The following is a 23,986-nucleotide window of genomic DNA, read 5'->3' on the forward strand; positions in this document are numbered from 1 at the left end:
TCGCCCCTTCAATTTATGTTCATACAAGAAGATTATTCAGCCTACTGTCCCTGGCTTGTTGCACCTACCTCAAGCTTATCTACTTCTTATCGGAAGCCTAATAAATAGACCAATTTATTAAAAAATAAAAATTAAAAACAAGGCACTAGGAAAGAGAACAAAACAAATATTATTGATGAGTGAAAATGTTTGGTTTTAGTATTCATGGATTGGAAGGGTGGATTAATCACATCAAAACATAAAGGTCAGATAAACGTAAAATCAAACAAATACCATTTCACTTTATGGAATTTAAGTTGGTGTAAATCACCTACGCATTTGGCAAGGTGTGAAATCGTGCACAAATTCCCTTGCTCGAACTGATTCAAATAAAAAGAACCCCTGAAAATTAAGCTCGTTAAAGCATGATGAACCAAAGCTTGAGCAAACCATGACGACCGGCAGATGCAAGTGGACTAAGCACAAAACATAACAATGAAGATCATGTCCAATTAAGTTCACAAAACACACAAACCAAACTAGTTGGCCATAATGATGGTATAGTGAATGGTGTAACTATTAGGCTTAAGCTAATAGACATGGAGTACACCTTAAATATGGGACCTCAATCTATTTAGAAATCTGATAACTGATGCTACAACTACATCAATTGGAAATCTAATCTAGGTTGAATTTGACCACAATGAACTGAGATACCCAAGAACAGCAGTGCATATGGAAGAAAAGTGAGTTGATAGTTTTATCTAATAAATTTGACTCACGAGTATCAAGCATATTCAGAAGGATGATTGAGTAAACAAAATGTCTATTATATCTGCAAAAATAACATTAATGCACACCGCAAAAGAACTGGTGTGCGCCTTGCATAGCCATAACACAGCATAACAATGTTCAAAATAAAAAATCTTGCGTAACTTTATTACAATGAAAACTGTAACCAAGAAAAGGAGCGAAAGGGTGGGATATTGATCAACATGATTACAAATGAAAAAAATATAGAACCGATATATAATGGAATCCAAAATTACTACCTCTTTGCGTGTCCTGATGACACCTGCGAATTGACGTACCAGTTTAGTTTCTCCAATGGTTAACATAAAAAAACAAGAAAGACAGAATATGAAATCATCTAGTCTGTGATGGAGAACAGCGCAAGCCAGATGCATCAGATCCAACCACAGAAAGGTCACAAACAGTACAAAGCTTCCCTTGCTGAGACGGAACAAAGTGTGCACTGCAGTAAGGACAAGTTACATCTCTCTGCCCTCTGTATATCGGGACGTGAGTGGCCCCACACACTACGAAAGGATTTCTAAAATCGTAGTTCAATTGTGCAGAATCTTTCATATTCTTCTCAGCAGCCTGTAAAACCTGTCGAGCTGTTCTGGCTTGGTTTTCATTGCTTGGGTTGGTTTCTAGAAGTCGCCTAGCAAAGTTAGCGGCAGTGCTCAGATTTTGCGCTTTGTAGCAAACTGTCATGGCATTCATTAGTGCAAGTCGAGTGTGTGGAGGTTGGAGGTTGCAATGGGTGAAATAGGCTGCAAGCTCTTGGTGACGAATTGGATTGTCCTTCAATTCCTTTCTCTTAAGCTCCATCTTCAAACCCAAAACATACTCTTTTACAATGATAATCAACTCTTTGACTTCATCAACCTCTCTCCGGGTTTCGACCACAATCAGTGGAATTGTGTGAAGAATAGCTAGGAAATGTCGAAGGGCTTCTGAAAACTTTCCAGCAGTCGTGGCCTTGTAACCGGCTTTGAGTTGTTCATCCAACTGAGAAAAATTAAACACGAGAGCAGGGGGACCCCGCACATTGGGACTTGTTGACTCACTCCAACCCCTTTCCACTGCAACTGAGACCACTGGGGCTGATGTGAACGCACGCAAGTACGTATGGCTGCCCATGTAAAGATCAATGAATAGCGACTTCAAAGGTGAGAAATTTCGTAATCCTAACTGACGGCTCAATAGACGCATTGCTGTGTCGAAATCCCCACAAGCAGCATGTTCAGCAGCAAGTGATGATCTTTGGACCCAAATCTGACTCACGGGCATGCCAGGGGCAGGGGCAACAAATACCGAGGAACGTGAATTTGAAGTTGTCTTTGGTGTGTCAGCATCAGGAGGCAGATCCAAGTCCTCGAGATCCCATCCTCCCTCTTCATTCTCCTCGTGTTCATCCTCCAACACACTAATGTCTCCATTCTGTATCTTGTCCACCTCATCAATTTCAAAACCCTCACCCCAATCAGCATCTGCGGCATCTTCATAATCATCGTTACCACCTCGGACTGTATCATCAAGACCACCCTCAAAAATTCCTCTACTAACCATTAACAAAGGCCAATCTCCTGCACACAACACCGGATTTGGAGGTATCAATAGAGCAGGTTTCCTCACCTTGGGCAAATGAGGAATATTAACCCCATGTTCTACAGCTATACGCTCTGCAATATCATCAAGCCCATGCACAGTGGCTGTAATATACGCAAGAGGCAGATGGCCTGTATTCTCCAGAATCTTAACACGCTCCCTAATATCTCCAAGATACAGCGCATCATGAAATTGACCCATCACATCATTCTTGACCTCGGCAATTCTCATCATTTTGGATAATTTTTCCAGATTACCAGTTATCAGATAATGAAAAGATAGTCTCTCAAAATTTTTCGTCTTCTGGTATGCATATTCAACAATCCCAGTATTTCCCTGACGAAGTGCCTCCACTCCTAGTCGGTACCAGTGATCTTTTTCATCAATCTTTTTTGCAGATTCAAGGGCTTTCTCAATATTACCGCATTCAAGGGCTAAGTTGAAGCGAGTCCTTTCATCCTTCACAAAATAAAGAGCTACCTGTGGGAATCCCTTTTGCTGCAGATAAGCAATCATTGCCTGTCCACATAGTTCTGAGTTTTTTATCATGCTCATCACTTGGTCAAATTTCTTTCCTAGCAAGGATAGTTTGAAGACATACTCTGTTGAATCAATAATGATAGGACGGTTTTTCCCCTCTCGATCCAAGCAAAATATTGAGTTCCCATATATTTTCGTAATATATACTGGGACATCCATTGTCTTAATAATTCCACTGTCCCCATTTGGAAGGCAATACTTAATATGCGTCAATGTTGTATAGATGAAGACTCCATTATCATCCCATGCTCCACTCTTGACACGAATGGTCTCGTGAAGAGTGCAGCAGTGTACAAGTTTTTTATCAGCAATAACAATAGAGTGTTTGCTCAATAAAGCAACAGAAGCCATATTCGGAGACCAAACCACATACCTAACGAAAGGAGTTTGAAGATCCCCAAGAACATTCCTTTGTTGGAGATCAAATAGGACAACCCTGTCCTCTGCCCTGCAGAGTAGATTTCCAGTGCCAGCATAGAATATAGCATCAGTTGCAATTGGAAGAGTACTCTTTTTCACTATTTCATTTTCCAGGTTCTTAACCAAGACTTGATTGCTGCTCTTCTCAAGCACAGCGAACCTATTTCGAGCCACAAATACCGCTGACCCCCCAGCACCTTTCTTTGCCTCCTGAACTGTGTCTCCTCTACCATAGCTGTCTTTTGGAATAACATAGAGCTCATATGATCCCCCATCCACATCTGAGCAAATCAAAACAGCATTCTCAGTAGGACTGTAAGAAAGAGTTCGAAGCCCTTGATTTAAACCATGAGAACCAGGTCGGCGAATCGTTATCAGTTGAGCATCTGTCTGGGTTGAATACTCAAATACACGGAGAAATCGGTCCTTGACAAAGAAGACTGAATCACCACTAACAGAAAAGGCAGGACGCTCTCTATCCAACTTAAAAACAATCATGCCGCTATCATGACCAGCAGCCAAGAGATTTATCTCAGGATGGACTGACAGGGTCCAGAATCGGTCAAGCTCCCTACGAAATGTATGCAATCCAGTTCTTTTTGTTGCATCCCAAACTCTGATACTCCTGTCTTCAGAATTTGAAACAATGATGTCCTGTCTTGCATGAAACAAAGCACAGGATACATTATTCACATGGCCTCTTAATGTGTCCACCTCCCAAGCCTTAGTATCTGAGACCAAATAAATCACATATCAGCCACTCATTTCTGAAACTAAAACATTTATGAAACTAGAAAAGTAAACTATGATCATGAGAGGTTTAAAGAGTAAAAAGAATCTGACAGAAGGAAATTCACGAGATGCCTGTTAAAGAAAAATCTAGTGAAAGCTAGTTACAATATCCTGGTTCTTTTGACAAGGAAAAAGAATATTGTGCTCCTTATTTAGAGAAACTACATTAACACATAGCATCACCTAGTCCCGACAAATATCTCAAACTGTTCGATATGCATAATGTCAAGCACAAAATGAATATTTACAATAACATATATTTAGGCATCGGTATGAATCGTTCTAACGGGTAACTCTAGAATACAATTATCAAAGATCAGTGGGCCTTACCATTCATGCGCCAGATTTTAACTTGTCGGTCATCTGCTCCAGAAACAATAAGAGGAAGAGTGGGATGAAAAGAAGCCCAGTTAACCCCTCGATCATGGCCTTCCAAGACATACTTCACAACAGCATCAACCCCACCAAAGAAGTCTGCATTCATTTGAGACAATCGCAGTATATCATCGGCAGGAGATACTGTTTTCTTCCTCAAGGCACCAATATCCCAAATACGAACAGTCTGGTCCAATGATGCTGAAACAACCAAGTCTTCTTTTGGGTGGAAAGATGCACACATCACATAATGATTGTGCCCAGTCAACACAGAAATGCAAGCCCGGGACTGCCAATTCCATATTCTAATTGTCTGATCATCACTTGCACTGACAATCCAGGGACACTCGTGATGAAACTGAACCGTCCGGATATAATCAAGATGACCGAGAAGAGTAAATAGGCACCTATGCAATTTGTAATTCCACACCTTGATTTTGTAATCGTCACCTACAAAAAACAGTGTTTTGTCATAACAAGAAAGATGCATCTCAATACAAATGCAAGAAAAACATAGTCTATTAAAGCAATGTCAACCATATTCAAAATTCTGCTATTCAAATGGAAACTGAGTCCAACCGCAGATATCAGAAAACCAAATGATCAACAGAGATGGGAATTGACCAACATGAAAGATTATCAGACAGTGCCTTACCCAGATCATAAAACCATTACAGGAATGAACATAGTGATGATGGATTTTCGACCATTAAACTCTCCACCAACTTATATACTGTATCATTTATTCAAAGGTAATTAAATTTTTTCCTAGCATCGATTACAGAATTAAGGTGATACTTTTATCTAGAATCTCCTGCTCCATATGCACCAACATCCTTTGCCTTAGAATTAACTAAGCTCCACCAATCGACATTTCCCAGCAATCAGAAAACAGAAAAAGAATAACCTGATATCAAATTCCAGATCTCATTTGATTTTACAGATCACTGGCAAATAATTTACTGCCAATTACAGTCCCATGAAGCTGTTGATAGAGTCCCTGACTAATCAAACATTACCAGAGAAGTTATAGGCTTCGATAATTACAAAAGCCAACACCATAAACTAAGATATGTAAAGCACAAATCGCAATTGTTCCACAATACAATTGACTATGGCCAGATCAACTTTCAATCACAAATTTAATGTGAGGAAATTGCAGTTCGTACAGAAAGCGTGAAAAAAATAAAACTCAAGTTATAACATGATGAGTATCTCAGATATGAGAGGGAAAAAAAATTACAGAACAAGCGACTTGTAATCACCAAATTCAACAAAAAAAATGCCAAAATCAAACACTCACCACACCCCACAAATCCAAATTGGAAAAACTAGTTATCTAGCCAACCGCCCAAGTATCACAATCTCAGTACCAAAAGTCTAACATAAAACATCAGATCCAGCCGCCAGCAAAGCGTCAGCACTCCAAAATAAACAATTAATCACATGAAATCTATAATAAATCGTAATGTAAACATAAATTGAACAGAAAATTAATAAAATATAAAGAAATAGACCTCCGGATACAAAGAGAGGCTGTGACTTATGAAAATGAACACCACGAACGGGTCCTTCATGCTCGTCAAACCGATCAATGAGAGTGCCCATACGATGATCCCAGAGCTGGATCACGCCGCTGTGGAGACTCGCCAAGATCCATGGCCTCTTGCTGTGGAAACTCAAGCCTTTCACTCTATTACTCTTCGTCTCGAACTTCGTCAACATTTTACTATCTACTCCACGAAATGGCTGACAGGGAATCAACAATGAGATCCGAACACAATCAGGAGATGAAAACCCCTAATTCAGGCTCACGATCCGAACATGATTGGATCCGTGAAAAATTAGTATTCTCAAATCAAAGTGCCGGTGGGTGTGGGATAAGAAAGGTGCTGTAGGTTAGGGAAGACCGTGCGTGAGTGTGATTGGGTGTAGATAAGCTCAATCAAGTCCCCATATTTTCGAAAATCTCAAACTTGGCACCAAGATTTTGAAAATATGGCAAATAACGAGATGAAAGATATGTTATTGCAATTTCCGAGAATTGTTCTCCAGAGCTCCCAAATTTTCAAGCAAATAAAAATTTGATACGCATGTCAGTAAATTATGAAAAACAGATAAATTTCAATGCCTACTATGATTTATGTCACGATGATAAGTTTACGAAGTATGATGGTGCTTTACGATTATGATATGTTATGTCAAGATTTCAAATATATATTTATATCTGTTATGTATCGAATGGCTCTAATTGCCAAATATTTCACAAAGTAGTCACTATTTTTATTCATCTCAAGATAAGGACGAATAACAAGTTGAAGAGATGAACAATAATACTTTTGGGAGTGATGATGAATCTCTAATCAATGAAGAATGATCTTTTATTTTCGTTACTTGAATAAAATTAAAAATGTTCTCATTGTCATAAGACGATAAATTATCTTTTGTTTTGTATAATTTTATTTGATTCATAATAGTTGTCTATGTGTTATTTTGAACGAATTAGTTAACCATTTAATTTGAGGCCTAAATTTTTCTTCTATGAGCCAGCCCTTTTTGGACTTTTTAAATAAATATTACAAATTTTAAATTTTTTTAAACAAATATAACATATTTAAAAATTTTGCAAAAATATAATAAAATGTGGTTTCAAACCCCACTTTCTGCAGAAATTCTGATTTCTTTTTGTATTCTCCCGAAAAGTTATTTAAATGCGATCTAGAGTGGAGGCCTTGCCTAAGGTAAGCTTTGCTTCTCAATAGCAAGCCCTCGTTACCACAGCGCTAACGGAGACAAACAGCCGAGTGAAAAGGGGATGAACGAAGATTAACTGATTGAGCTACAACCACAACTGCTATAGGCTATTATAGGCCTTAGGCTGGAAACAACGGAGCTGCTAGTAAGATGTTGATTGTTTATCCCCTCCGGGAAGATTTATCCAATACAGAACTACACTCAGGAAAGGCAGTCAAAGCTCTAATGGTCGTCCTACATACCGGGTGACTCTTGTCCTTTGGGTTGCTTGTTTTTGGCTTGATCTCATCAATAGCTTCCTTCTCTTTTTTTTTTCTTCTTTCAAGCTATTTTTTTCCTTCTCAAAACTAATTTGTTGTGTCGTATATGATATTATATTTATGATGATCTAACAAGAAGTTTTGATTTTTATTTCAATTTTTTTTTTCAGATATTGAAAAATCAATAATTTGGAATTACTCATCTATCTTAAAGTAAGTGATTTTTATTAAATTATAATTTTCAATATTATTAATTAAATTTACAATTGTTATGTTTCGTGTTATATCATTCATATTTTGTACTTCATACAATTTAAGATGATAATGTTTTTGAAGAGGTGACAAATTTTAATGTTAAAACGGATACAGATGCCTTTATGTTCATATCGTGAAGAATTGTAGCAGTTGTAATATTAAAATAATTATCGTATGAAAATATGATTTTTAAATTAATTATTTTTATATAAACCTTAAAATTATATTATACTTTAACCAAACATGTATTATATTATAATATATTATTCATTTTTAATAATTATAACAATGAGTTGTAAATTGATTCAATAATACAAAAAATAATTTTATTTATCAAAAACATAAAAGATCAATTTGAATTCGAATTTAAACTGTAATTTGAGTTATTTTGTTTGGTAATTATGACATAATGTTGTGTTGTGATTAATTATATTCTCGTAACACAGAGAATGTGAAAATGGACACTATATCAGTGACGTTGTATGTCAATGGTTACGTAGTTGTACAACAAAGAACTGTGAAATACAGCAAGCCTGCTGTTAAGATGATGACGGTACCACGTTCCATAACTTATTCTGATTTGATGAGGAGATTGTATAAAAAGTTAAATATTAACAGCAAAGAATTCAAGCTGAAGGTGTCTACTAAATATGTCTACATGGAGATGACGCATAGAATAGAGTTTCAACTTTGTCTCGAAGATGACGATAATTTACATTTTATGACATCTCAGATTGATCTACAGTGTTTACATTTGTATATTGAGTCTGAGCCAATACCAAATAATGTTTGTTCCAATAATCTAGAAGCCACAAGTAATAAAAAAAAAACAATGCAAAACTATGCATATCGTGTTCTATTATTGATTGAAGAAGTAAACGACAGTAATAAAACAAAAGATAAACAAAGAAAAATAAGAAAGGGGTGGGGTTTCAAAGCCCACCTTCTCGAGAATGCAAAAAGAAGTCAGGATTCATTCATGAAGTGGGGTTTGAAACCCCACTTTATTATATTTTTATAAAATTTTTAAATATGTTATATTTTTTTTAAAAAAATTTAAAATTTGTAATATTTATTTAAAAAACTCAGCCCTTTTTATATGTGTTAAACCAATTTTTGTGTGGTATTCGACCCGATAATATTATATTTTAAATTATAATCGCTTGACAAATGTGTTAATAATATTATAACATTTTTTCATAAAAAACTAAATGTTAATATAATCGAGTTGGGACGACAATTTCATTGATAATATATTTTATACATGATATCTCTCTCGATATTGCTCGGGACGGAAAAATCCCTAAAATTCAGGTCGAGGTATTTTCGGACATGGAGATGAGACGATATTGAGGATGAATCAGGATTTTGGGAGATTTTTTTCAAGAAGCGTGCTTTCAATAATTTGTTTGGATCGAGATAGTTGAGAAAATCAATCCAATTTAATCTTTTTTGGTACCCTGATACTAAGCATTACTCGTTTGTGATGGGGACTTTTGGCCTAGTAGTATCATCTAATATATAATGAAGAATATTCAGATTCATGTCTTCCGATCCATACCTCTTTCAAATGATATGGTGCATGTCTTGTTATAGTCCATGTATTGTTGTAGTTCTAATTAAGTTCTAATTTTTTATTTGTTTTGTTATTTGTCTGTGTCCTGGGAAAGTTCAATGTAGTTGTAACACAAATTTTTTATCTTTTTTTAATGAAAGTAATTTTCGTTAAAAAAAGATAAAATAACGAAGTTGGAGACCAAAGATAAAACTTTTTTTGAGATATAAAAAAACAAAATACACGAAAAATTTATGCAAACTATATTTAATATATTTTTTTATTTAACACGAAAAATAGTTTTATTTTATTTAATAGTAGATGTTAAAAAAACCTTAGTTTAGATTTATAAATAAATATTTTTCTATTAGGAGTAATAGATTATCTAAAAATTTTAAAATACAGACAAATATATTATGAAATTTTAAAATATAGATAAAAATAAAATTGATTTTTAAAAAAATATAATTGGTATTATTGTAATTTTATTATGGACTTCATCAAATTAATCAAGAATCAGTTATTAAGTAGGTAGATTCTTAATTAAATAATAATAATGACAAAAACTCGTGTGAGACGACGTTATTGATCAATTTTTTCGTCAAAATATCATAATGTTTTTTATGCTCCTATATATTTTTTGGTCATGTCATTGAGACACATCAACATATTTCACCATTCAATAATAATTTTATCCAAGTAGTTTCTTATATTGTATGATATTAATAATAAAAATAAATAGTTTTTTTAAATACATAGTTATCTAATATGATTTCAAAAATATATTGTTAGAAAATAAACATGCAAGACATCAAAAAAATGAAACCATTTCGGGCATATTGCAAAGAGACCGGACTTTGAACCATCTAATAAAACATGGACTCTTGTCCAACAAATCTTCTGCTGCACTACTAGCTAAATGGGATGGGCTGGACAACTTAATTGGAGTCCGGTCCAATTATATAGAAAATTTTAAATTCCGAGGCCCAAGCTGCAGCTCCAGGGTTTAAGCGTTATCTAGTTCTTCCTCTTCCTTTCTGAGCACAAAAAACCCTAATTTCGTTCTGTGTTCTTCCATTTCGAGCGCAAGGAAGTTGAGAAGCTGAGCAATAGATGGGCAATAAAAAGAAATTCATCGACAAGAAGAAGTCAGCGACATTCCAGCTATTGTCAAGAGACACATCTGACCCGAATTACACTACCGATCCCTCCGGTGACCGGGTCTTCGTGCGGGTGGACAATAATGGCTACGCACTCGACTCGTTCACTGGTGACGGAGTGCCGAAGGACGATATATCTCTCAGGAATCCTAATTTGATTTTTGCCGATGCCCCAGAAGATAGTGGTGGCGATTACGAGGATGGGAATTATGATTCCTGGGGATCTAGTAATCACAAGGATCAAAATGCGGCGTTACCTGATCACGTGCGAAAGGAGATTCTGGAGCTGGGGTTTCCGGATGATGGGTACGATTATCTGATTCATTTGCGGGAGATCAAGAATAAGGGCGGCGGTTCAACGTATTATGATAATCCCAAGGCTAGCTTCACGCAGCTCCCGCGAGATGTAAAGGTAAATGGATTAAATATTTTTTTTATTTTATTTACTATCGACCTTCAGAGTGTTGAATTCTTTCCTTCTGTCTTTTTAGCAATGTGTTGTGTTCAGCTTGATCTTATATTTATTTTTATGATCCTATGAATTGTGAGTATATATTGTCACATTTTTTGTAAAGAGTATAATGTATCTACATTTCTTCCGAACCGGAAAATGATTATCTCGAAAGCTGCTGGTCGTTGTTTATAATGTGAGTTTGACAAGTACTACTTGTAGAACTTGGTGAAAAGATGAGATGAAAAAACTTTCGGTAATTCCATATGGAGTTGTCTCCGTTCAGTGTTAAAAAATCTTATCGTAATGATAATCAGTTGATTATTGTTTCTGTATGACTTCAAAAATTACAAGATTTTTATTTTTCTTGATTACATCATGTACACAATAATTATTTCTTCATTTACTTGTATTACTTGATAGGCATACGACTCTTCGCGGGTTGAAGTCCACAAGATAAATGATGTTTCCATAGAGAAATCAATCATCTATAGTGTTGCGGCTAAGACAGTCGGTGTGAGGTTACAGAAAGTCTTAGACGCTGACGTGGCAGCCATGCTTGATGACAGTGATTCGTCCAAGTTTGAATCTGATGTCGAGGACCTGGAAGAGGATTTCGTTGTCAGAGCTAATCTCTTAGAAGGAGCATTTGATGACGATATTGATGCGAAGTTGAACCCCTCAGGGGAATCAATGGCTGGTCACACTCAAAGTGGTAATTTTGGTGGGCCAGAAAATGTGGATGCTAATTCAGGATTAGTAGATAAGAAGCCAAGAGTTCGACGTCCTTTAGACGAGCAGTTTGACTTGGTGAGTGTTGTTTATCATTTCTTTAAAGTATGTGTATTACTTTTGTGAAATTCAATAAAATGAAACTTGGGATTTTATTCTCAATTAGCTTAGGAACTATTTTCAAGTGAATGTGCTTTGAACCAAGAGACAAAAAACTAGTTAGGTTACTATATTTTATCCATAGTCAGACAAAGATATATCAAAGTGACTATTTTTAATGCATTTAAGGCGCTAAGGCACATACCTCATGTCAAGGCACGCCTTCCCACCTGAAGTGGTCGTGCAATGCCTTGCGCATTGACAAAAGGTTAAGGGGCCACACATCTCTGCATTCTATAGATTCTACAAAGAAACTGAAGTTGACTCCTTTACTGATAGGAGCTACATAGTATACAGGTTTTTTGTTCTGTCATTCTACAAATCAACCGAAGTTGACTCCTTTACTGATAGTAAACTTCTGTTGTCTTACTTTTTAAAACTATCATGCTGACGGTATTCATACAGCTTGAACTTCAGGAATATGCCTCTGATAATGAAAAACATAGCGATTACTGGGATGAGGAAGAAGAGTGTCAGGAATCCCTAACGGAAAAACTCAATCTTGCTTTCAAGGACAATCCTTCTGACCTCTTGCATAATGGCAAGGGAACAGATGATGTTGAATCACCAGAATCAACTGCAGATGTGATTCGCAGGTGCAAGGAATATGCTGTTGAGTATGAAGAAGAAAATGAATATGATGAGGAAACATTTGTTGAAAGTAGCGACGAGTCAGAAGTATGGGATTGTGAAAGTATCGTGTCTACTTATTCAACTCTTGACAATCATCCTGGTAAAATTGGAGCTCCAGAGGCAAGGAGGAAGAAGAAGCTAGCTGAGACCATATTTGGTGTCTCTGACGCACCCAACCAAGTCATTGCTTTGAAAGGAAAAGAAAAGATTCCTATAGATTTTTTACCTCATAGTAGAAAAAATGCCGAACATAAATCAAATGATGAGAAAGATGCTAATTCTAGGAGAGCTGCACTTCAGAAGAGGGAACCACTCGGTCAAGAATCAAAGGAGGAAAAGAAAGGAAGGAAGGTAGTATAAAATTGTGAAGTTTGCATTAATTTGTAAATTTTCTTGTGTTTTCTGTGACTTGACTAATCTATTTATTCTTGATGACTTCACCCTTCACAATTTCTGCATAGGCTTTCTTGGTTTACTTGGTTGTCAAATCTTATCAGTTCTTTTGCAGGATGCTGTGAAATTAGAACGACGCGAGGCACGGCAGAGGAAAAAAGAAATGAAAGTCCTTTACAAATCGGAAGCCCAGAATGCTCAAAAAGTCGCAGCTTTCACTGGTCCCTCATCTATTCATCTAATGTGAACATAGCACGCTTGTTCCTGTTTTCTTGTTTTGTTTCCCTCTTGGGTCTTTGTTAGCCGTTTCGAACCTCTACTTCTTGGAGTGTTTGAGCTGCATAAAGGATAGGGTTGATGGAGCTGCATAACGGATAGGGTTGATGGAGAGTCAGAAGAGAGGGTTTAGCAAGAAATCTGCAAAATATAAACACTGGTAACCCTTAAATTAGTGGAAGAAAGAACAAAAGCATCGCATCACGATCTTCCATTGTCGGAGGAACTCGAATATTTATGTATTTTATCATTGGAATGTATGCATTAATTTCAAGTATGTATTAAATTATAATATAATTCATTTTACAGTAATGTGTCATGCTTTAAATAAGTTCGACCACGGATTTCTACAGCATTTTGGACTGTAAGGTCTTCATGATGAAAAGAATTATACTCGAGCCAATAATCAATATATTTCTCAGCTTTCGCAACTCGTTCCTAGGAGAGGAGCACTTCCTTTTCAGGTATGTCCGTCGATTTTTGTTTTTTTTAACCTATGCACTCGATGGGCGACAACCCCAATTTGAGTGAATTTCTGTAGGTCATCGATCGAAATATTGCCTTGCAACTGGTATGAACACCATACTGCATGCCAAAGGTTACTACTAATCAGCTTTTAAAATAACTAATGCATTATGCTTATCTAAAAATGTGATGCCGTGAAATCGCAGTCTAAAATTCTACGATCCAGTATTCCAAAATGTTAAAATTGCCTGGCCAGCTTTATCCACGAATAAATTAATTCTTTATAAACTGGAAATTCATATTATATGTAAAAACCATAACCGAGAACAGGATGACCGAGTCATATATATTATAACAGAGACAATTTAGCAAAAAAAAATAACACGCGTTTTGTAGTATGAAATCGAAAACAATATCACAGGCAATGGTTTTACACAAATCAAATCTGGTTGTTCCAAGTAAATATACCATAAAATACAAAGGGGATTTATTCAGGAAAATTACGGCTCATCTACTACCTATCGACACACATCAACTGCATCGGATTGTTCAGACAAAGAAATTCTCATCTCCCAAGCACGTCACAATAGATTGAGCCATGAAAAGATCCACAACTAAACTACCACGACAGGAGGGCAAACAGATTTATGATTCATACTTGGTGCGGAGGCAGATGTCCTTTATTCTGCTCTCGACTGACCAGCACGGGAAGAGAGGATGATGCCCACAATGAGACCATAAAGAGCCAAGGCTTCAGCAAAAATGAGTATCAGAATCATTCCAACAAAGAGCTTTGGTTGTTGGGCATTGGCTCTGTCACATGTAATAGGGGGGATAATGATTATTATCGCATTCTATGAATAGTTAAACAAGCAATCCAAAAGAATGAAACCAATGATATAGAAAGCTGTTTGATGAAAAGCAGATAAAAGGATACATCAATATGGATAGAATCTCTCATCATAACAAAAACCGAACTGTGAGATTAAAATTATTGCAGAGCAAAGATGCAGCGGCTCACATCACCTTACACCTTAAGATTCAAGAAAAATAACTGAAATTCAGGAATTATCAACATTCACTCAAAATTGTCGACATCTAGATTCATTTTCTTTCACACTCATCATTTTTCTCCCCCTCACACATCCTACTGTTGCTCCTTGCGTAAGAATAAATTCACTCACTATTCATGATCTAGTACCTTATTCGGTACACTGGAGGAAGTCCTTGAAAGTACAAAAGGTTTATAATGAAAAACAATTGATGCATAATTAGATACAGAAAAAACATATTAACAATTTTAAGGAAGAGTGGAAGGGAATATTCTATCAAACATAGATCAAATAACAGATGGAAATCAATAACAAATCCACCATCTTTTGTCAATGTTAATAAGTTACAAAGCTGTTGATTCCAGATACGCTCGATACAGCAAATCAGAGTCAATATATCAATTCACCATTAAAAAGTCACTACTAAATAATTGTCAAAGCCAATGACTACACCCCAACCCTGCATCAAAGATCTTATCTAATGTCAAAATTTCAATAACAAAATCAAGTTAATTCACCACTACGTTTACACCAGATCATCATCAATAATCAGTCCGACTCTAATGAGCTAAACATGGCACAGATCTACAGTCATTCACATAAACATATACACATATAATTACATTAGAAAAAACTGAATTTTTAATTGGGGAAAAAAAGTTCACCTAACACCAGCATCTCCGACGATTCCGATGGCCATACCGGCAGCAAGCCCAGCGAGACCACAAGAGAGACCAGAAGAAAGGTGCGCGTATCCATCAAACAAGTAGTAAGACTTGGCCTTAGGGTTAATTCCAGTGCTAATGATCACAGCAATAATCAATCCATAAATACCCAAAACACCAGCCATGACCACCGGAACAATAGACTTCATCACAAGCTCCGGCCGCATGACACCCATCGACGCCACGCCTACGCCGCTCTTCGCCGTACCATACGCAGCTCCCATACCTAACAATAATAATAAAAAAAAGGTTTATTAAAGGTGGGTGATATTATCCTTATTCCTTAGATCTAGAGTGAGTGGAGGATCAATAAAGCTTACAAGAGAATACGAGGGCGGCGGCGGCACCGAGGAAGCCGAAAAACGGCGCCGTTTCATCTCCGCTAAAGGTGGAAGACATATTCGCGAATCGCGAAGTGATATCCTTATTTGTGCGAGAGATACTTCTTCAGACTAGAAGTAGACTCGTCGGGTAAGGGAGAGTTGGGTTTGGGCCACACAAGTCCAGAGTACAATTTTCCGATCCATTTCGATATGTTTGGGCTTCGTTTTATGGACCCCAATTATCAATTCCTAGTAAAATACAACTAAAACACGTCTTAATTATATTTTAATAACTACTATATCAACATGACTACTAAAATAGTTAAGTTAGGTAAATATGATTATATTCTTACGAAAAATGACTTTAAAATAACACACATTCCCTTTTCTTTTTCTTCAACATGATATTGCTCTGAATACCAACGTTCACTGATGTCAATATATCTGTGGTTCAGTGACATAATTTTTTTCTGATAAGAGAGACGATTAAGTTCGAAATTAAGTGATAATGAAAAGTGAAAATTCTCGACATGAAGTATGATAAAAGCAGTGAAAAAAGAAGACGGCCAAAGCCTAATTAAGTCGCGGTCAATGAAAAAAGATTTTCCACCAACGTGAATGATCATAACAATATATATTGAAAAAGGCTACCAATTTTGTTCCTGCGATGAGTAATTACTGTAAAGAAGGTAATTATTTTTAAGATATAAAATTTAAAGTTTGGTGGAATCATTGAATTTGATCGGGGCCCCGTTAACGTTCATGTTTGACGAAATTACCGTATATTGTTTTAAAAATATATAGAATCCAATTATTTTCCATTTGATATTATCGTTACAATGTAATTAAATTTGAGAAATTATGATATTTTCCTGAGTTATAAATTTTCTTTCTTTCTTTGTTTGTTTGTCAATTTTTTTTGTCATTTAAGGAAAATAATTATTCATTTGTACCGATAATCCTATAAGGATTATAGTGTTAAATATCTGAAAATGAGGATTTTACGAATATTTGACCAAATGTTGGGTATATTGAATCTCATGATCCCGAATCTGCTAAAAGATTGATGAAATATTTGATATTCTGCTGCTATTTTTATATTTCAATTTGTGTTATTATTTTATTTACAATCGGTTGATTCGATAGATTTTTTTCAATTACCATACAATTTTTTTGTTATTATTTTATTCACAATCCGTTTATTCATGTATTTTTAAATATATTGCATGTTATTAATTTATTGATAATTTGTCTTCTCTAATCTCGTTTTTACTTGTTTATTATATTATTTAACAATCTACTAATTATTTATTTTATATCAATAAAATCATTGAATTTAAATTACAATATTATTATTAATAAATAATATTATTAATATTTTATTGATAATTAAAAAATAAAATATAATTTATGATTATATCTCAAATTCAATCAATCAAATTAAATAAATTATTATTTCTTAATCAAATATTATTTTTATTGTATAAGATTTATCTTTAACATATGTCTGAACCGCAAACATACACGTGTTATAAATTTAATGAAATTTGTAATAAAGTGGGCCGCATAATTAATGCGTCAAAAGCGAGTTGACATTTATGGCCTCAAATGCAAATGAAATTGAAATGCAATCCTTAAAATTGATTGGGTTTTTTGCTATAGAAAAGAATTTCGTAGCCTGCAATTGACTGAGACAGCGATAAACGATAAAGGGAAAAACTTTTCACATTCCATTGTTCCACACTCGTCTATTTAACAACTATATATATATATATATATTCCGTCAATTTTTATGCAATATTGCAATCCAAAGTTTTTGTCTTCTTTCGCACAATCCCGTTTGCAGTAGTTTTCAACGATATCACCGCTATTCTCAGCGGGAAATTCGCTCAAAAGTCTATATTTTTTCTAATAAATATATATTTTTATCAATTCAGGTTTTCGTGATTGAAGGAGCTACCTGAAAGGGGTGTTGCTACTTGTTTTGTTAAAAGGTGCGACCATTTTGTCAATGCGTGTTTGATTTTATGTTTTTCTTGTTTTTTGAATGCTGGTACCTGTTTGTCATTGTGTTTGTTCGTTTTTAGGGTATTTTTGGTCACGATGTTCAAGTACGAAATGAACTGAATTTGGGTGTCTGGAGTTTTGAATTGTAGTAATTGCGAAGTTCACATTTGGGGTTCTTGGATGAAAGGATTCGTCATAGCTGAAGGAATTCGGTGATTGCGATTTTGAGGGTCGTTTGTTGTATTGTATGGTTTTCTTGAGGTGACTTAATTAGGGAAGTTGTGCTATTTACGTATTTGACTCTCCGATCTGTTTGTTGGCATAACGTTCGAGCCTTTGATATAAAGGGTCCAAGGTTTGATTTTGTGAATCCTCTTGAGTTTGGTCGATTTTGATGGCTCAGCCCAATTTGAAACAATCCGTGAATCAAGCTTTCAATGTAGGGGGCTCTCATTCGAGGTCTCTATCTCAACCCTTATTGTTTGCAAACAATGCTTTGCCTCCTTTGAGTCCCTTCCCTCCTAGCGAGTCGTCACTGGCGTCATCGAACTCAAACATGAAAGATGTGTCCATGGAGGAAACAGACGTCAGTTCTAGGGGGCCTCCTATGGCTCCGTCCTTTCGGAGGGAAAATTTGTTTCGAGGCACTGATAGTCTTCCTCCTTGTAGAGGGCATCGCCGTTCAAATAGTGATGTTCCATTGGAATTCTCAGCTATGATTCAGTCTTCTCCTCAGTTGCTTCCGATAAGTGACCAAGGGATGTTTGGAAGGACGGCAGGTATGAGAGAGAATTTCGGAAATGACAAGCCCATTGGGCTGAAGAGACAAGATATGGATGTCCTAGGTCATGGAAAGATTGGTGTCGATGGAATAGGTGACAGAAGATCAGAGGGAGAGGTTGTGGACGACTTGTTTAATTCTTTGATTAATTTGGATCACGTGAATGCTATGAATGCCTCTGGTGTTGAGTATAAACATAAGGAATGCATCGAAAGTGGGACAAAATCAAGTGGTGGTTACAGCAGCAATACTGAGTTAGAAATTGTCTCAAAGCATGGAACAAATTTGAGGGAGGGGGTCAAAAGGAGTGCTGCTGGATATATTGCACCACTAGCTCGTCACCACAGAAGTCTTTCAATGGATAGTACCATTGGGAATTTTCAATTTGGCGACGAATCACCAAAGTTACAGTCTTCCTTGTTCAATCGGGTTGATCAGCTCTCACCCAGAAATTCAGTGAGTGACAACTCAGTTAAGCTAAACATTGAATTTGGGCATGGTGAATTTAATGAAGTTGAGCTGAAAAAGATTGTGGCGGATGAGAGGCTTTCAGAAATTGCAATATCAGATCCTAAACGGGCAAAGAGGTTTGGTTTAAACAATTTTACTTAGCTGCTGCTGATGTCAAGATTTTTTACGTTGTTTTTTTTCAGGATATTGGCTAATCGGCAGTCAGCTGCTCGTTCCAAGGAGCGGAAGCTGCGCTACATATCTGAATTGGAACACAAGGTGCAAACTCTGCAATCAGAAGCCACCACACTGTCTGCTCAATTTACTATTCTACAGGTGTGTAGTCAGCGACTGGCCTGTTATCCTGCAGTTTTTGCAATGAACGCAAATGATGTGGTAACACAAGTCATGTTTCATCTGCAGAAAGACTACGGGGAGCTAACCAATCAGAACAACGAATTGAAGTTTCGTCTTAAAGCTATGGAGCAACAGGCACAACTCAGAGATGGTATTCATATTTCATCCATTACTATAAGTTTGTATTTAAATTTTTTGATTTCGTTTGGTAATGCACTGATTCTCATTTCGCACTCAGTATGCACTGGAACCATATAAAGATGATGAGAAACATATCCCTGTAGATTTTAGACTGTATTGCCTGATGATAAATTGTAGTGCACGACATTGGCACAGTAATTTGTCAGGGTCTTTATATGTAAAAAACTTCTTGAAGGAATTTCCCGAAGTAATACTGACTTGAGTTTTGATATTTTGTCGTTATCGGTTGTTACTATCTACAGTTTTTTGACAGATTACTGATTTGTTTCTCCTTGCATATTTGCTCTACTTGTACTCACAGATCACAATTTAATCATGTTTCTGAAGCCTGTTCAGCAAAGCCGCAGCATTAGTAATTTCCAATTATTTACGTGCAAACCTTTAGAATCCAACATGCCTTTTCCATTCATCTACTTTGTTTGTAGATGCTGAAATTTTGATCTTGTCAACTTGAATTTTACCATTGCGACATTCTTGCATTTGTAAAGGTATCATGAACGGCATTAGGAATATGTAACAACTACTGTGCTAAATGGTGGTGGTGCGTTATATGGATTCTGCAGCTAGTAATTATTTGACATAGTTCTCACCTTATAACCAGCGAGGATTGGATTGGGCAAAAAATTTCAAGAAATCAAACCACTATGCTTGCGGCTTTTGTGTATTTAGCTACAGCAACAAAGTTGGATTTTTGTTCAGAATAATTTTCTGTGTAGAATATTAATTACATTGTTACTTTTTATGACGTATGCTTTTTGGCTGTAGTTGAATAAAAGAATTATCGTGCTAATTTTTTATGTGGCAGCTTTACATGAAGCATTGACCGCCGAAGTTCAACGACTAAAGCTTGCAAAGATGGAGCTTAGAGAAGATGGAAGAACATATAATGGCATCGGACAGCAGGCCCCTGTAAAGCACCAAATGTGGCAACTCCAACAACCTCCCCCAAATCAGCAGCCTAATCAAATCCAACGATTATCAGTCCCGGCATCCACGACCTCTACAACTACTTCAACTTCTCCTGCCTCCGCATAAGGGCACAAATGGCGAGATTCGAATCTATTAACTTTTCCTGTTTTTGTGGCTTGGTTTAGAGCTGTGTTTAGGCCAATATGTCCCGCAATGTTCGTCATATGTAGTCAATATTTATTTTGTTGTATCTGTCCATTAGATTATAATTGTTTTGTCCATTTGATTGTATGTTGATGTATAAAGGAGGTATACTACAGTTTGACATGACTTTGGAGCTAAGATATCTATATGTTCTTAAGAAATTCATGGATGGTTACTATTTGGACACGGGTCTTTTGCCTCCCTGTAATAATTGGTGATATCCTTAATTCTTGTCTGTGGATCATCTTCTGGCTTAATTCATCTAAATCCTTTAACCATACCTCATGTCCACAGAGTACTCCGTTCAAAATATAGTATTCTACAACTTTTCATACAAATTTGTAGCATAATTTGAAAAGTAGAACGATAATCTTATTCTTTCAAAACAAAATCCTTTGTATAGTTTATTTTTTCAAAAGTATTTTTCCAATTTCTTTTTTCAGAACTTTCAAAATTAAAATAAAATATCCCTTAGACACCATGAAATTGTGGTTACTTCCTAAAAAAACGTGAAGCGATAGATTATCCAATTTAATTTGTTTGAGTAAATCACAAAAACTCATGTAAGACGGTCTCACGGGTCAATTTTGTGAAACAGATATTCTATATGATTTATCGACAAATAAATATTACTTTTTATGTCAAATATATTAATTTTTATTATAAATATGGATATGATTGATTCGTCTCACGAATAAAGATCTGTGAGATCATCGTATGAAAGACTTAATCTGGGGAAATTTTCCATATCTCACAACAATAACAATAGATTGGATGCTTTGTAGTAGAGTTTCAACAATTCATCCTACAACATCACTAAAATGATAAATTTTATGTTATATGGAGAGAATTTCTCTACAGATATATTATTACCAACAATTGGATCGTGGAGGGCTCCATCTCCCGATTAATTTTATCTTTTAAGAAAAGAACACATTGGGGGAAAATGCACTTTTTACAAATGTATAGATAGATAAATAAATAAAATTCGAACCGGTCGGGCCGATTTATTCCGAGTTTCTTCTTCTGTTTTTAATCAATTCGTAGCTCATCGTTTTCGGGGAGAACAAAATTATTATATAATTTAAAAGTACTTTGGCTTTTGGCCGAATCGTAGCCGTCGATTTTTACATCTTCTAGCATTGAAGTTCACGAGATCGAAACTATTTCACCCCAATTTGAAGCTGATCCCACAACCCAACTAGATCTCCATACACGTGTACGGTTAAAAAAATCCCATAATCCAACCGACTAGCACCATGTTTAGAGTCTTCATTTCTCTAAACGTACCTTATTAATGTCCTAATCAAAATAAGTTCTCTTCAGCTCGCTCGCTCGCTCAGTCTCTGATGTGGAATCTTGAATATATCACTGTTTATGCTTTCACTTCCACACTTCTTCCTGCCATCTTTTACTATCTGAAGATTAGGACTGATTAGGCTACAAAAAATGGGTTCTGTTTCTTTGAAAATCGGAGATGGAACAGCGAGATTCAAGCGGGCATCTGTTTGTTCCTCAGCAGTGAATTTGATGATGTTTTTTTCAGTGATAACCACAAATCTTTTTGCTTTTTATGCTTTCACGTACCATCCTACTACAGTGAACCAGAATCCAAAGAACATGGCTGTGATCTCAGAAAAAGTGAGTTTAATTCTGAGAGAGATTGAATCTTCGCAGAAGAAGCTAGCCCAGATGGAGAAAGAAATACTTGGGTATGAAAGCCTCGACCTCTCGAGACCCAATATTTCTAATGAGCTCAAGGAGTTCTTAAACCCCCATCAACTGCCTTTAGGGAAAGATTCCAGAACTGGAATCACTGAGATGGTGGCATCTGTGGGGCATTCTTGTGAGAAATCTGTGGATTTGCTGTCCCAATTTATGAGTTACAAAATTAACGGGCTCTGTCCTGATGATTGGAGCCTTGGTCAGAAGTTAATTCTTCAGGGATGTGAGCCTTTGCCGAGGAGGAGGTGCTTTGCGAAGACAATTCCTAAGGTTGGTTTACAGCCTTCTCCTCTGTCACTTTGGAAAAATGTCAGTGAAAAGGCATTGAGTTGGAGTGGTCTAGGATGTAAGAATTTTGCTTGTTTGAACAGTAAGAAATTGAATCGGGATTGTGCTGGTTGTTTTGATATTCTTAATGGCTATGAGAATCAAAGATATGTTAAGGCACGAAGCAAGAATGATTTCCTTATTGATGATGTGTTGGCTATGGGAAATGGTGGGATTAGGATTGGATTTGATATTGGTGGCGGCTCGGGGACTTTTGGTGCTAGAATGGCCGAGAGAAATGTGACTATAGTGACTGCCACTCTGAATATAGATGCGCCCTTTAGTGAATTCATCGCCTCTCGGGGACTTTTCCCTTTGTATTTGAGCTTGGATAGCAGGTTTCCATTTTATGACAATGTGTTTGATTTGGTTCACGCGGCTAATGGATTGGATATCGGGGGTAAACCTGAGAAATTAGAGTTCTTGATGTTTGACACTGATCGTGTACTGAGGGCTGGTGGATTGTTTTGGTTGGATAACTTCTACTGTTCCACCGATGACAAGAAACGGGATCTGACTCGGTTGATCGAAAGATTCGAGTACAAGAAGTTAAAGTGGATTGTGGGAGAGAAAGTTAATGGTCCAGGGAAATCAGAAGTATACTTGTCTGCTGTTCTACAGAAACCAGTAAGAATATAGATGCTGTTCTACAGAGACCAGTAAGAATATGGCTAAAAGCTTCTCCTGGAAAATTCTTCATGTTTCATACTAAAAAGATTCATTGAATTATATTACTTTACACGCAGATTCCTTTTTAGTGCAAAAATAAGTGGTATTGGCTGTTATTTTCTTATATGTAATGGTAATTGCAACCAAGGATGTCTGTTTCTTTCTCTCTTTCATGCATTGAGGTTTATATCTTTTCCTTGTATAAATTTTTTATCAGTTATTAGTCAATAGACAGTTAAATATCAGGGCCATCATTTTGTAATTCAACAGTTACCTAATTGAATCGTATCTTGAGTGAGTTCATATCCAGATAAGAATTTTACCAGTATATTTAAGTTCGAGTTCGAATGATGCTCTTTGGCTATTCCCAGTTATGAGGACAAACTGAACTTGATCTGTGCTATCTCGAGTGATTGTTCAATATTTATTAGCAGTAGCACCAAGACAGCTGCATCACAAGTTGTCTATGTTTTATTTCATTAGTCTATTCAGTTGTTTCCCCCTGCATATCCGCATTGGATCCACCCCCGGAATGTGCCGTGTGGCCTTTTCTCCAGTTTCTTTTTTATTCCAGAATTTGTTTCTACTGCATTTGAGAAAATGTCTTCAGAATTGTTTGATCATGTGTATGTAGATGCTTCTTCTAGTAGACCTAAGATG

At 36.2% G+C, this 23,986-nt stretch overlaps 5 protein-coding genes across 5 annotated transcripts; 3 read left to right on the top strand and 2 right to left on the bottom strand.

Moving 5' to 3' along the window:
* Positions 1 to 788: 788 nt before the first annotated feature.
* On the bottom strand, positions 789 to 6,437 carry LOC140970437 (coatomer subunit alpha-1-like). Its single transcript, XM_073432199.1, has 3 exons — positions 6,021 to 6,437; positions 4,459 to 4,953; positions 789 to 4,067 (listed from the first exon to the last, which is right to left on the bottom strand). Exons 1-3 carry the CDS (start codon positions 6,226 to 6,228, stop codon positions 1,126 to 1,128), a joined length of 3,645 nt encoding a protein of 1,214 aa, XP_073288300.1. The 5' UTR covers positions 6,229 to 6,437; the 3' UTR covers positions 789 to 1,125.
* A 3,905-nt stretch (positions 6,438 to 10,342) lies between these two features.
* LOC140970387 (uncharacterized) lies at positions 10,343 to 14,259 on the top strand. The gene is made up of 4 exons (XM_073432073.1): positions 10,343 to 10,899; positions 11,362 to 11,748; positions 12,235 to 12,813; positions 12,971 to 14,259. Exons 1-4 carry the CDS (start codon positions 10,441 to 10,443, stop codon positions 13,100 to 13,102), a joined length of 1,557 nt encoding a protein of 518 aa, XP_073288174.1. The 5' UTR covers positions 10,343 to 10,440; the 3' UTR covers positions 13,103 to 14,259.
* LOC140970389 (V-type proton ATPase 16 kDa proteolipid subunit) lies at positions 13,963 to 15,864 on the bottom strand. The gene is made up of 3 exons (XM_073432074.1): positions 15,694 to 15,864; positions 15,314 to 15,599; positions 13,963 to 14,409 (listed from the first exon to the last, which is right to left on the bottom strand). Exons 1-3 carry the CDS (start codon positions 15,770 to 15,772, stop codon positions 14,277 to 14,279), a joined length of 498 nt encoding a protein of 165 aa, XP_073288175.1. The 5' UTR covers positions 15,773 to 15,864; the 3' UTR covers positions 13,963 to 14,276.
* Positions 15,865 to 17,393: 1,529 nt separating this feature from the next.
* Positions 17,394 to 20,789, top strand: LOC140970410 (bZIP transcription factor 29-like). Its single transcript, XM_073432123.1, has 5 exons — positions 17,394 to 17,690; positions 17,784 to 19,071; positions 19,138 to 19,270; positions 19,358 to 19,442; positions 20,298 to 20,789. Exons 2-5 carry the CDS (start codon positions 18,098 to 18,100, stop codon positions 20,525 to 20,527), a joined length of 1,422 nt encoding a protein of 473 aa, XP_073288224.1. The 5' UTR covers positions 17,394 to 17,690; positions 17,784 to 18,097; the 3' UTR covers positions 20,528 to 20,789.
* Positions 20,790 to 21,903: 1,114 nt separating this feature from the next.
* On the top strand, positions 21,904 to 23,489 carry LOC140970461 (probable methyltransferase At1g29790). The gene has a single exon (XM_073432225.1). It carries the CDS (start codon positions 22,055 to 22,057, stop codon positions 23,294 to 23,296), a length of 1,242 nt encoding a protein of 413 aa, XP_073288326.1. The 5' UTR covers positions 21,904 to 22,054; the 3' UTR covers positions 23,297 to 23,489.
* Positions 23,490 to 23,986: the final 497 nt, after the last annotated feature.

The sequence above is a fragment of the Primulina huaijiensis genome, unplaced genomic scaffold (genome assembly GCF_012295235.1).
Source record: "Primulina huaijiensis isolate GDHJ02 unplaced genomic scaffold, ASM1229523v2 scaffold5913, whole genome shotgun sequence".
Lineage (NCBI taxonomy): Eukaryota > Viridiplantae > Streptophyta > Magnoliopsida > Lamiales > Gesneriaceae > Primulina > Primulina huaijiensis.

Bases quoted from the DNA above. Each gene is read 5' to 3' on its own strand.
- LOC140970387 (XM_073432073.1), top strand. From the start codon at position 10,441: ATGGGCAATAAAAAGAAATTCATCGACAAGAAGAAGTCAGCGACATTC. The intron at 11,749-12,234 runs GTGAGTGTTGTT...GTATTCATACAG, and splicing joins TAGACGAGCAGTTTGACTTG to CTTGAACTTCAGGAATATGC. The intron at 12,814-12,970 runs GTAGTATAAAAT...GTTCTTTTGCAG, and splicing joins AGGAAAAGAAAGGAAGGAAG to GATGCTGTGAAATTAGAACG.
- LOC140970410 (XM_073432123.1), top strand. From the start codon at position 18,098: ATGGCTCAGCCCAATTTGAAACAATCCGTGAATCAAGCTTTCAATGTA. The intron at 19,072-19,137 runs GTTTGGTTTAAA...GTTTTTTTTCAG, and splicing joins GATCCTAAACGGGCAAAGAG to GATATTGGCTAATCGGCAGT. The intron at 19,271-19,357 runs GTGTGTAGTCAG...TTTCATCTGCAG, and splicing joins CTCAATTTACTATTCTACAG to AAAGACTACGGGGAGCTAAC.
- LOC140970389 (XM_073432074.1), bottom strand. From the start codon at position 15,772: ATGTCTTCCACCTTTAGCGGAGATGAAACGGCGCCGTTTTTCGGCTTC. The intron at 15,600-15,693 runs GTAAGCTTTATT...TATTATTGTTAG, and splicing joins CGCCGCCCTCGTATTCTCTT to GTATGGGAGCTGCGTATGGT. The intron at 14,410-15,313 runs GTGAACTTTTTT...TACATGTGACAG, and splicing joins GTCGGAGATGCTGGTGTTAG to AGCCAATGCCCAACAACCAA.
- LOC140970437 (XM_073432199.1), bottom strand. From the start codon at position 6,228: ATGTTGACGAAGTTCGAGACGAAGAGTAATAGAGTGAAAGGCTTGAGT. The intron at 4,954-6,020 runs GTCTATTTCTTT...TGTTTTTTGTAG, and splicing joins GCCTCTCTTTGTATCCGGAG to GTGACGATTACAAAATCAAG. The intron at 4,068-4,458 runs GTAAGGCCCACT...ATTTGGTCTCAG, and splicing joins TAAAATCTGGCGCATGAATG to ATACTAAGGCTTGGGAGGTG.
- LOC140970461 (XM_073432225.1), top strand. From the start codon at position 22,055: ATGGGTTCTGTTTCTTTGAAAATCGGAGATGGAACAGCGAGATTCAAG.